We start from the raw sequence: 13,666 nt of genomic DNA on the forward strand, positions 1-13,666 counted from the left end.
TACCAAAGAAGGCACATACCATTAATCCAGACCTACCAAAGAAGGCACATACCATTAATCCAGACCTACCAGAGAAGGCACATACCATTAATCCAGACCTACCAAAGAAGGCACATACCATTAATCCAGACCTACCAGAGAAGGCACATACCATTAATCCAGACCTACCAGAGAAGGCACATACCATTAATCCAGACCTACCAGAGAAGGCACATACCATTAATCCAGACCTACCAAAGAAGGCACATACCATTAATCCAGACCTACCAGAGAAGGCACATACCATTAATCCAGACCTACCAAAGAAGGCACATACCATTAATCCAGACCTACCAGAGGAGGCACATACCATTAATCCAGACCTACCAAAGAAGGCACATACCATTAATCCAGACCTACCAGAGGAGGCACATACCATTAATCCAGACCTACCAGAGGAGGCACATACCATTAATCCAGACCTACCAAAGAAGGCACATACCATTAATCCAGACCTACCAGAGAAGGCACATACCATTAATCCAGACCTACCAAAGAAGGCACATACCATTAATCCAGACCTACCAGAGAAGGCACATACCATTAATCCAGACCTACCAGAGGAGGCACATACCATTAATCCAGACCTACCAGAGGAGGCACATACCATTAATCCGGCACCCACAGACACGGCCAATTGTGCCTGTGTATGCTGGAGGTAAAACGGGGGCTCAAACCTGCGACCCTCGTGGGTTGGTAAGGCAGTAGTCTCGCTGGCCAGACTATATCCGTTTCGCACTGTACCAGCACAGGAGAGAGTCTGGCTCCTCTTATACCTTTTTTACATGAAAAGTCCCAGTACACATGTTTTTGTTACCCAGCAAAGAAGCAGGGGGTAGCACTAGCAGCAGCAGCATCGACTTTTAAACTTTTAGATCGCGCACTCAACCGGTGTTGCTCCACCGCTGCAGGCTGTCTCTTCCCCCTCCCTTTTCCCTTCTTCTCTCAAGGCTGTCCAGATGCAGCTGTCCACCAGCCAAAACAAAATGGAAACTTCCGGGTAAAAATTTCAACTAATGTGATTTAAACAAGTAAATAGCCTCACTGATGCACGTTGGAGGAGGAAAAGGTGTTTCAACAAACGAAGCAGCAAACATTGTATCAAAATACTCGTTTTGATGTTAAGATTACATAATAGTGAGCTAGTCTGTAGGTTTCTGCCGTTAGCTTGCTAGCTAGTTAGCGTTGTTGTTTTCACTGCGGCGGCAGGGCACTATTTACAGCGACACACAGGGAGGAGGGAGCGGAAGCTGCTCTGATTGACATGGTCGGAGCCAATGACAGAGTTTGTAATAAGCCGGGAGCAGACATCCGTCTGCCACCTAAACAGTCACTCAAATGGGAGAGCACAGAGCAGAGTAGAGCAGGGGAGGGTTTATCCCAGTTATGGAGACCTGCGGCGCCAGACTCCTCGGACGGAGGGAAGAGGAGGCTGGCCAGCGAGACTACTCAAAATGTGAACGTTACAGCGAGGGCTTTATTTTGAAAGAGCTAAAGCGGACGAGCTACTTACATTCTGGCTGACTTAACGCAGTCTATGCGCCTTGGGCTGGCTGGGCTGTGTGGGGGGCACTGCACTTGTGCATGACGAGAGACACTTTTTTTCTCTCGCCATATTCCATCAATGTAAAATTAACTGTTAACTCATTCACCGCCAAAGACGTCTTTGACGTGTTATCAGAAATAGCCATCCACGCCAAAGACGTGTTTGACGTGTTTTTGTTTTTATTAGTGCAGCGCGTAGTTCAAACACTTCCCCAGCCTGTGACATGTTTTCAGGTCCCTAGCCTCAAAGTCAAGCCGACAGCACGTTATCAAACACATACCGCAGCTGTTGTTTGAAATGAGGAAGAAGGAGGAAAGGAAGAAAAACAGAGAAACGCGCTTCCTTGTAGAGAGGAGAAACGCCATTGAAACGCCCCTCGGCGCGCTGCACTGCTCGCCTTGCTGCAGGGCGAACCTGGATTGCCTAGTCAAACCCGTGACGAACATGATCGATCCGGTTCCAGCAGCGCCTGGTCCCAAAGCCAAGCCGGACCCGTTCCTGTGTCGTGTCGCAGCATTCGTCCCAGCCCGAAAGAGAGGAGGAAAACGAGCAGAGGCAGAGGAGGCTAGACGCTGATCTCAAACCAGTTAGGTGTTCCCCTCCTATGCTAATTTGCGGGGGAAGGAGGTGCGATCCAGCAGCAGCTGTGGACAGAACTCTCTCTCTGTGTGTGTGTTTGTGTGTGTGTGTGTGTGTGTGTGTGTGTGTGTGCGTGTGTCTGTGTCTGTGTCTGTGTCTGTGTGTCTGTCTGTGTGTCTGTCTGTCTGTCTGTCTGTCTGTCTGCACACTCACTCACACTGAGTAAACTGTATTGTTGAATGTAAAAAAAGCACTTCATATATATATATATATATATTTTTGTCATTTGTGTCATAATGAATAATATTTACATGTCTGATGTCAATACAGTTCAAAATAAAAGAATTGAGAGCGAGTTCTGCCTGAGATTGTCTCTTTTACAAAAATTGCCTTTTCTGCTGTTTCTCTTCTCCGAGAGACCTTTTTGGTGAAAACAGGGTGTATATAAATGGCTATAAGTAGAGTACAGAACATGCTAAAAGCTCACTTTTTTTTTCCTGGTGAACCCAGAGACGTACATCTTCATTTTGAGGTATTGCAAATCACTTTGGTGCTAATAGATAATTTACTGTGGGTCTTGAAAGATGACCAACAATTATGAAAATCTTTGGCCTGTGCTAAATATTGGCAGTCCTAAACTGGCCATGAATGAGTTAAGAAAGTCACATTTCAGCCTGTGAGAATCACTGAATCTACTGACTCACGCTGGAAAAGGGGCGGCAAATCAGGAGGATGAGAAGCAAGGTCGGAAGATCACACATTGGACCACCGCCAAGATTTATATCGCCGTGACGTGCAGAGCCGTCGCGTAAAAAACCCACCTAACTTGCAGGGTCGCTTTATCGGCTAAACGGCCCGGCTTGGAAACTTTTAGACTGAAGAAAATGCCACTAGTTTGTGGATATTAGTGGGATTTTTGGCCAGTCTAAAAGGGGATTTACTCTCACTCTGACTGGTATAGTGGGGGAAAAGGCTCTGTTATCTTTACAACCGTCTAGCCTGGTAAATCAGCCGGTCACATGAACATTTCATTTCGTTCTACCAGAAGGTCTCGCTTTCACGTGGCCGGAAGTTACGCGGGTGTACTTGCCTTGACAGACAACTCCTTCAGCCAATCAGCGTTGGATCCAGTCAAACCCAAATCCCAAACCCAAGAGAACGGCAAAAACATATTTTTCGCTGAGAAACTCCAATGTTGCATACTCCTGTACTTGTTTAATTAATTTCTGCAATAACTGCACTGCATGGCTGTTTAAACTTGTTGTTTGACGTTACTCCTCGAGGCGGACAGGAAGGAGGCAGCCATTGTTGTTTTGCTAGCGGTGTTCCTGATTGGCCGGTTACGATGTCAACTATGAGGCGGGTCGCTGATTGGCTAGAACGCTTTGCAATTTCTGCAAATACCCTCCAGGGCTTGAGGCCAGATGGTCAGGTAGAACAAAATTAAATGTGAGCTCACGTGACCGGCTGGTTTACCAGGCTAAAGTAACAACCATCCACCAAAAGTACCAAGCAGGCCTGCTTTATTGCACAATCCAAATCTTCGTCAGAATTTGCCATTTTCAGCGTGTAGGTTGCTAGCTTGCTAGCTAGCGTTGTTGCTTCACAGCTGCAGAGGCATGTGAGAGTGGACACGCAGGGAGCCGCTCCAACTGAAATGCTCGGCGCCAATGGTGCTGAAGAGCCACGTGACATTTAGAAAAATCCTTATATAACGAGTTTTAAGGCTGGAACCAAGCCAACCCGTGACCTACTGAATCGTGAGTGAGTGACCATAAAACATTTCACTTGGAGCAAAAACAAAAAATAAAGATGGGGAGGGAATGGAAAATTTATTTTTTTGTTGGTGTACTGTGTTTATACTATTGTACTTTTATACAGTTATACTTCTCTAAATATTTGTTGCCCTGCACAGCTCAAAAAAGATTTTTTTTCTTTCAGAAGTTACACAATTTTCGCTTTTACTCTGAAGGCAGAATAGCCCATCCTCCTGTCCCATTCCTACCTCACGCTGGCCTAACTTCCTGTCTGTGTTGCTAGCTAACCTGCAGTCTCTTGACACGGGTAACTTAGACAGACAGAGCGAGGTTGCGGACGTTACACAGCCAGAAGCTGTAAAAAGCTACTCAGTGGTACCACATGCTGTTTTTAGGGATGGGCGCGAGTACTCGGGTACTCGGGTACTCGAGCACTCGTTCATAACGTCAGTATTCGAGTAACATTTCTGCTGTTCGGGTACTCGCCCCACTCCCCACCCCTTTAAAAATGGTATAGAAGATCTACGCACGCATCGTCATGTGGATCTGGCAGCAACCAGCAGCAACTGCACGGCCGGGCGTCAAGTCAGCCAGAATGTACAAGTACGTCATCCGCTTTGTTGCTTTCAAAATAAAACGCTTATTGTAACCTTATTTATTTTGAGTAATGCGTTACAGCCACAGTTTCACGCCATATAACATCACGAGTATTTTGATACAAGGATGCTGCTTCATTCGTTGAAATACCTTTTCTCCTCCAACGTGCATCTCCTCCAACGTGCATCAATAATCTATTTACTTTTGTTTAAGTAACATTATTTTGAAAGTTTTAACAGGAAGTTTTCCAGCTCTTCCCGAAAATGGTGACTGGAGATAATTCTCCCGAATGAGAAGCACGCTTCTTCATAGCGCACGCCCGATAAAACTCATTCAAAACGTTGCACTAGTTTACTGACTACACTGTCGTTTCCCATAACGTTAGTCACAAGAAATGTGGAGAAAGAATCACTTTTTGGGAGACAATCGCATCATGGTGATCACTATTCACCAACAATGGACATGTATTGGAAATCAAATGCCTTCGCTTGTTTCACAACTTGTCTGCTCCAAAGCGCTAATCCAACCATCGGAGATACTGTCTAAAGGTAGGCTTTAGATGTTAGCTTATCGTCACCTAATATCACAGTCAGTCCCTCTCCTGACAAAAAATGCTCCAGGTAGCGCTTTTTCCATGCAAAAATGCAAACGTTATGTGTGAACAGCCCCACAGCAGACTACCCCTGCTCAGTCATTACCATAGTAATCACACAGCCCGCGCCCCCCGTGTGAGTACTCGAGCACTCGTTCATAATAGAAGGAGAGTACTCGAGTATTTAAATTGCTTAAAATGCCCATCCCTAGCTGTTTTGTTGTGATAACGTGTAGGGATGCACCGATCGATCGGCACGTGACCGGAAATGGCCGATTTTCACGTGATCGGCCTCGATCGGTGATCTGCGCCGGTCACTCTAAATAGCCGATTCTGTGAGCCGATTTTCACATGACGTGCGCGCAACCCAAAGCATCGAGACAGGCACCCAGCCACCACACCACACACGCCAGCATACCTTCCTCGTTGTGGATTTTTTTCACCGTCAGTGAAGTAGACAAATCTCGCAGTTTGTCACACATGCAAGTCGAAAATAAGCTGTGGAGACAGAGATGCGGCCGAGTCCCGCTCGGCTGGAGTCCAGTCTGAGCGGCTCGCTTCACCTCACTGGCCCCCCTCTCTCTGCTCTCTCTCCCCGGGAAGCAGTGCTGCTGCACCCAGCCACAGCGCACAGCTGGCTTGGCGAGGTGAACGTGAGCATTGTGTCCAGTATAACCATTCCCCAACCTGCTTTTCCATTCCACATCAGCGCTGCTGCCTCAGCCTGTCAAGTCATGTTGTAACGTTGATACAGGAGAGACTATATTTGTTTCGTATTGCAAATAGAACGACATGAGAACGACGGACATAATAATAAAAATGCATCGGACTCACAAGTGTGCAAGGATTTCTGTGCGTGACGATATTTTTTCGGATGGCAGATAAAAATATGCATACCAAACTTCGGACTGTGTGTAAACTCTGCCTGATATTCAGACTGAAGATCGTTACTGTAACTCATAAACTCATTTCCCCTCTACGAGGACTGGTCTGGAGCCAGTCTATAAACTCCTTGTCCATGGATCATTTTGATGTTCTGTTGCACCTGTTTTCTTTTGGAAAAGTAAATGCATGATAGCTGTGGGATATAGACTATTGGATTTAATAAAATTTTTGTATTCATTGTATTTGCACAAAAAAGCTCTGTCCAGTAGCCTAACCTGGAACACTTTTATTTTGAGATGTGTTTGAGTGAGATGGTCCTACTTTATGCAAATGATAAGAATTGTTTATTTGGATCCTCATTAGATGTAAGAATTGTTCTATGAATCTTAATTTTCAAACAAAGTTACAAAAACGTTTGTGTAAGCTGTCAATTGTTGTTTTTAGAAAAAAAAATCGGAATCGGCAAAAATCGGTATCGGCAAGTCAGACTATTCAAAAATCGGAAATCGGAATCGGCCAAGAAAATGGCAATCGGTGCATCCCTAATAACGTGTTCTAAACGCAATGTTTGACCATGCGATCATAACACTGCTGTATTCGTGAAACGCATGTGTGTGTCTGACTCCTGTCAGCTGAGCTACAAGTAGCAACCTGCATGCTATGGACAGCAGCTGGCGCTCCACATCTAACGTTATATTTGCCTTCCTCAGAGCCGCATAGAAACAAACACGTGTTGTTAAAGAGGGTACGCTAATGTCATGTATGGTAAACAACTAATTTTACATGATGACTATTGTGGGACTGCAATGCTGATGGCAAGTGGAGTGAGCGGACTAGTGGTTGTGACGTCAGTAAACAATGCTGAAAATGAGGCCGAAGAATGCCGCAAAAGGAGAGCTTGGGGGCTGCCAAAGAGCGACTGTCATAAGATCAAAACACACCGCAGTTTTAATTGTTTTACATGACTATTTTGTCACTCGCCGTGTGGCGGACAGACCTCTCAGAGGCACTCGCCAAACATGAAATCTACTCGCCGGTCGCCAATGGCGCTTGGCGGGGGTTTTGCCCCGACAGTCTAAAACCCTAACCCTTTACCAAATTTTGGGGGCACTTAAAAAAGTAATGAATGCATAAAGTTGCTAAAGCGACAACAGCGCACTGTGTTTTCTTCATCTTCTTCTGGCAACCAGCTTGCAAGTGTTGAGTGTCTGATAGAGATGGAAATTAAATTAATTGAATGAAAAGAAAATTATAGAAATCTCCCTGGATCATTGTTTTTAGGGGCATTCTGAGATTTCTTGTCGGCATTTTTGTCCTTGCCCCTGGCTAAATTCCTACACTGATACTATTTTATTATATCACAATTGCAATATTTTCCACAATCACTACTTTTTCACCAAGTCGTGCAGCACTACAACTGAAAGAAAAGGTTATAAAGATGTAATTTCCACAATCAGCCAAATATCGTCAGCAAAAACATCAGACAGATAGCGCTATTGACATCATCCTAACAGTACCCTCCCCTCTACGGGCGCCACCTGGCGTCCAATGAGACCATCAAAAGGGTCAATGTCACGGTCCGGTGGGGACCACCAAGAACTGTGTCTCTGACGCAACACCTCAAACTCCGCAGGCTCCGAAGGTGGAGTCCCAGCGGACGCTCCAAACTTGGAAGGAGCCAAAGGGGGTGTCGCAAGCTCAGAGAGCGGAGCACCAGAAGGCTCCGCACAATCCAAAGGCTGAGCCTCAACCAATGCTGCTGTTCCCGAAGGCAGAGCCACAGGAGGCTCTCCCCCGGGGGGTGGCGGTCTAGGCAAAAGGCTGGCAGAACAACTGAATCCCTCCAAACCCAGATAGGAATCCCAGGATTGAGCAGGAACCGAGTCTCAATAGCTGAGTCTGCAAGGTTCGAAAGATGGGAACTGTTGCAGAAGGTTGTCGTGAGGTTAGTCTATGAACAACTGCAGAGGACTCCCGAATATGACATCACCTTGTGTTATGACATCATCAGTGAGACCATCCGAGAGGCATGATTTAAGACACTTATGAATCATGACATCATCACCGCCTGTGACATCATCAGTGATCTGTGACATCATAGTAGGAATGATGACATCATCCTAACACTTTTATCTAAAGCGCTTTACAATGAGCAGGTACATACATTCACAATTCTGTCTCTGTTGCGATAGTTTCTCCATATGATTAGTTGCCAGAAAAGGAGCACCGACACCAGCGTCTTTCTGAAAAGTTAAATTATTCTCAGCTGGGAGCGCTGGGAGCCGGCGCACAAAAACGCCGGAGCGCTCTGAAAATAGACGGTGGGTGCAGCGCACTTTGTCTAGACGTCTGTGTGCGCTCGCATACGCTCTCCCCCCATTGGAAACAACTGAAAAAAGACGCTGGACCTGAGGAAAAGACGCTAGGTGGACACAGGCCCTTAGATTGCCATGTTAACTTTTCCAGCAGTGACGTGGTTTCCCCTATTTATGCGAGGACTGATGTTTAAAGGTGACGTTAAAAGGGGAAGACGTCACTTGTCTTTGTTTTCGAAAAATGACAGATGAGGAGCCCCTGCCAGGTTCTCCTACTCTTAATGTGTAGGCCTAGGCTATATTGATCTCATCGTCTAGTCGGGCGGCTACTAGCTCTGTTTTCTCAGAGACCATCTGATTGAGACTTCTTCTTTTTGACATAATTCACTGACTCACTTTGGCGGTTTTACTCTCCCGCTTCAAACACGTTTACCACAAGCAAGTCGCCGAATGAAATACACCACCCCACAGTCTCGTATGATTGGTTCTCTCGCTCTATATAAAAGCATGATACATTTGCATGGTTGAACCAGGAAGACTCCCAGGAATCTCACTAAGCTTTGAGGATGGGGGGGGGGGGGGGGGGGGGGGGGGGTTCCTGAATAATTTTTTCTAGATCATCGCCTCTGACTTCAGTTCACACATGACCCTGACATTTTCCAGATTTCCGAATGAAGCTGCAAGGCTTCCCCACTGCTCCTAGTTCCAGGAAGGTTCCTAGTGGGGGGGTGGATGGGTCAAATGCAGAGGATGGATTTCTCCACCTGGACAATAAAGGATAACTTAACTTATTCAGGGCTAGCCTCCTCCTCGACAGCAGGTGATGACTATGATAACTGGTGACCAGCATCAGATTTATATGACCCGGGGATCTTTAAGATTCTAGTCTGCTTCAGATTGAAAGGCAAATAAGCTTATCAAATAACAACCAAACTAGCTTGCAGCCACGTCTTCTGGCCCCGCCACGGAAGCGGGAACAGTATCCAAGAGTGTGTGAACAACATTACGCTTCATTCACACAGACAACCTACGCCTTGCCTTGCCTCAACCCACGCCTACGCCGAGCTGGGCGTGAACCTGTTACACGCTTTTGCGATCACACCGCGCGCCTTTTGCACGCCGAACCTGGAGCCGAGTCACAAGCGCCTCTCCTCTCTCCCGACTGTATTTTTTCACGTGTTGTCCAGAATTGTCATGGGTAGCCTCTAGGTAAAATAAATCGGATATATTTAATGTTCTATTGATGCTGGATATGTATAACCAGGTCTGACTATAGTCGGACATTTTAGAGAGGTAATCTTGCAAGAATATGTGCTGGCACAACAACATTGTCCATCTTGCTTCTTCGGTCGCTATTCTCTCTCATGAAGATTTGTTTGCCGACGGGGAGAAAGCCCCACGTGATAGCCACCCGTCAATCTCTCTCTTTCTTTCTCTCTCTCTGCTCAACACTGTTGTAACTCCATTTTATTTTGAAATTCAGTTGACTTTGCCAGTTCCCACGGATATTGTCGCGTTTTTCTTTCATGGCTTGACAGAAAAGCCTGCCTGCACGCGCCTTGTCGGCGTGAAAATAGAACTCTCGCCTATTCGATAAAATCGGCAAGGCACAGGCAAGGCGTGGGTACACGCAGGGTTCACGCTCAGGCGCCCGGTGTACACAGCCTCATTGACTAAAACGGACGCCTATTTAAAAGCGTGGGTAAAGGCAAGGCATAGGCAAGGCTTGGGTCGCCGGTGTGAAACCAGCCTTAGGAGACCATTTAATGTCAATGTGCACTGAACACACACACACTTCGCAACAGATGTGTGAGAGGGTGGTATGCTGGTGACCACCAAACTAATCACACACAATGTTATAGTACAACAGATGTGTGAGAGGGTGGCATGCTGGCGACCACCAAACTAATCACACACAATGTTAGAGCTATAAAATATGACCGGTCGTAAAAAAAAAAAAAAAGGACACTTTAATTTGACATGATACAAGTCTACCTGCTGGTTTACGGAAGTTGTTCTGCAGGTTGGATTGGTGAAGATATAGACCCTGAGGCTACTTTCTGATATCTCTTGGTAGCAGTTTTTCACTCAACTCTGCAGCTATGTAACATTATATAGCCTACCTTGCCCTTGACAGGACAGATAAATTGGCCACAGAAGTTGGATGTGGGTAGAAAACAGATACAAGCTAGGCTATAGCTATAGGCTTTTTGTTTGTTTTAACCAGCAATGTTCACATTTGAAGTTCACGTTTCATTGAAAGAAAAAAGTTCTAGGCCTTTACTGGCTTTGGTTACAGAGGATATTTTTCAATCAGACACAGCAGGTTCAAGTCCCTGCTGCACTGCTTAAGTGTCCTTGAGCAAGACACTGCACCCTACCTACCACACTAGCTGCCCCAGCACTTTGAACCCAGTAGTGTTTCCCCTACTACAGGATCAAAATACCATCACATTATCATCATGTCCAGTTACACAGGAGGACATGGTAGTGTATAGAGATGTGTAGACAGCGACAGCACCAGTCCAAAAAAGCTGATGGGGGGCTTGAAACTAAATAATCGGACAAATAAGGTAGAATATAAAGAAGATACACCGCCGTTTTCCGCGCATTACATCTCACATCTGAAAATGATTAGTAGTAAACATGTTTTTATTATTATTAATTATTATTATTACATCGGGGAGCGTAATTAAAGTGGCTGCTCATTACTGGAGTAGAAGCGTCCGAGTTGAAAAATCACAGTAATAGCCTAGTCGTAATGTTCTGTGGTGATAGTACTGTCTGTGGTAACGTTACTCAACAGTTTATTGTGACCTAATCGCAATTTTTGTAATTCCCCTCCTCCGCTCCCCCCCCCCCCCCCCCCCATTTCCAATGACACACACATACAACTTACCATTCCTATAGGTAGGCTACTTCTTAGTTTTGCCATGACATTGTCATTTTGTATAGCAGCCATCTGAACTTTTTTCTATTATGGCGTTAGGGTTGCTGTATTGATTGATATTTTTCCTAAGGTGAGCTCCAGCTCCAAAAACACAAACCAGTATGAATGTATCATTGTATTATTATTATTACCGTTACTTATTGCAAGCAACAGACCACATCGGCACATCCCCCCCTTAAAAAAGGTGTGCTGCTGTCCTTACCTGGACCGTCTGATGCTGAGAGCGCAGGTGAATTGAGCTTCGGTCGCTTTGCATTGGGGGGTCCAACATCCAACAGATTGTCAGCCATTCTGCTCGGTGTGGTTGGTGATGCAGGAAAAAAAAACAGGGTCCGTCCAACTTGTCACCTTCTGGCACGTATTAACTGATACGTTTTCTGGGCGTAAAGGGGCAATTTATCTGCTTTAGCTGGCAGACTAGCGAAATGCTGCCCAGAGAGAAAAATTCTCAAAAGAAGGGCAACAGCGCCACGCTTCGCCGCCGACAATCAACCCATGATAATCCAACACCCAACACCCACATAATTATCCTCAATAATCGCGTCCAAAAATTATTTTAGTTCGAGAAAAATAAATAAAAATCAATCATAAAATATTACACAAAGCGTAGACAAATCCCTTTCTCCGCAGATCGCCGGTTTCGCGTCTGTACAGAATCATTTTTTTCGTAGTCGAAACGAACAGCCATAAAATCTAGTTTTGGCTTAAATAAAAAGAGCAAAATTCAACAAATATTTTCTATGGAGCGGATTATTTTTCTCGTCGCTGTCTCCCGGTAAATACATCGGCTCGGAATGGAGATACGGCGACAAGCGGCGCTCTCTAAAAGGGAAATCAAATATACAGGGGGCTCTCGAGACGACAAAAACCCATCCAATCGTCACATGTTTGCAATAATTCTCTTCGAAAGAACAAATACTTCGCTTTTCTGCACGAAAAAGCCGCCTGAGCCCGGTCGGGGATGCTCGAATCGGGTTTTAAAAATAATGCTCCCTCAGAAATCCCGATTCTGAGCCGCGTCAAGATGGCGGATGTTGATTCCTCCGATACAAAAAAAGTTTTTTTTTTCTTCCCAGCTAGACTGTGGGGGGAGGAGGGGAGGTGCCGTGCTATGACGCCCTGACGTAACCCTGTCCCACCGTGCGTCATGTGGACGCACGTAAAGTAGCCTCTAGGGGCAACATCATATAATTGCAGCGCCGCAGAGCCCGCAGAGCCAGCTGGCTACGCCTCTTGACACTCTTGACACGGTCTGGCTACGCCTCTTGACACGGTCTGGTATACACATCACCCTTCAAAATAAAATACTCGTTGCTTTCTATCTTCCACACAAAATAAAATACTCGTTATTTTTCTCTTGATTTAAAGAATTACAAGAACAATTATGCTTTCTATCTTCCACACTGAGCGTAGTTAGGCTCGTTTTCAACTCACCCAACACATTTTGTTTTTCATATGTATATTTTATGGATTTGGAAAATGTTTCTAAATCCTTTTTAAAGGTTGTAGACAGAGTAGAGTTTTGCTATACAGTATTTACATTTCTGTATAAAATATTTGGTCAAAATAATTACATTGTTCATTAAAAATTATTTTTTTTTACCTTCAATGAATATTCAAAATTTGACAGTTTCAAGTATAAATGGTGGTAGTGCATCAATGCTATATTTAATCCATAAATTCAAATTAGACCAAAAGCTAGTAGCTAATCCAGTGAAAAACATAAATTATCTGTTGTCTCTATCTCTGTATTACAAAAATGGCAAGAATTACAATCAATATTAAAATTATTCTCAGGAATAATCCCCTTGTTGGAGTGGATATTGCGTTATAAGAGTGGGGGGCACAGGACCCCCTGGTGCGCAAGGTCCTGGAGGTGGGGGGTCTCTGCCGGAGGTGTGGTACCCGGGCAAGGTGAGGGGCAGGGCGGGTAGTGGAGGGGGACCTGCCTGGGTCTCTGGTGCCCAGGAGAGGGGCTCCAGGCCTGGGTAGTGGATGGGTGGTGATAGGGGACTTGCCTGGGTGTCTGGTGGCTGACAGAGGGGCCCCAGGCCTGGGTAGGGGATGGGTGGTGATAGGGGACCTGCCTGGGTCTCTGGTGCCCAGGAGAGGGGCTCCAGGCCTGGGTAGTGGATGGGTGGTGATAGGGGACCTGCCTGGGTCTGTGGTACCCAGGAGAGGGGCTCTTAGCCTGGGCAGAGGCAGTGTGGAGGTAGGGGGCTGGCCTGGGTGTCTGGTACCCGAGATAGGGGCTCTTAGCCTGGGCAGAGGCAGTGTGGAGGTAAGGGGACCTGCCTGGGTCTGTGGTACCCGAGATAGGGGCTCTTAGCCTGGGCAGAGGCAGTGTGGAGGTAAGGGGACCTGCCTGGGTCTATGGTACCCGAGATAGGGGCTCTTAGCCTGGGC

General features: G+C 45.9%; 1 protein-coding gene across 1 annotated transcript in view; it reads right to left on the minus strand.

Moving 5' to 3' along the window:
• The window catches only part of crebbpb (CREB binding lysine acetyltransferase b), a gene marked incomplete at its 5' end in the record, with an annotated part of 86,138 nt that extends 74,588 nt beyond the window's left edge, over window positions 1-11,550 (minus strand). Inside the window, one exon of the mRNA XM_083649853.1 lies at window positions 11,463-11,550. Within this exon, the coding sequence (XP_083505979.1) occupies window positions 11,463-11,550 (88 nt within the window). The remainder of the gene's footprint in view (window positions 1-11,462) is intronic.
• Between the last annotated feature and the right edge of the window lie 2,116 nt (window positions 11,551-13,666).

The sequence above is a fragment of the Poromitra crassiceps genome (assembly GCF_964638095.1).
Source record: "Poromitra crassiceps genome assembly, chromosome: 13".
In the NCBI taxonomy this organism is placed as follows: domain Eukaryota; kingdom Metazoa; phylum Chordata; class Actinopteri; order Beryciformes; family Melamphaidae; genus Poromitra; species Poromitra crassiceps.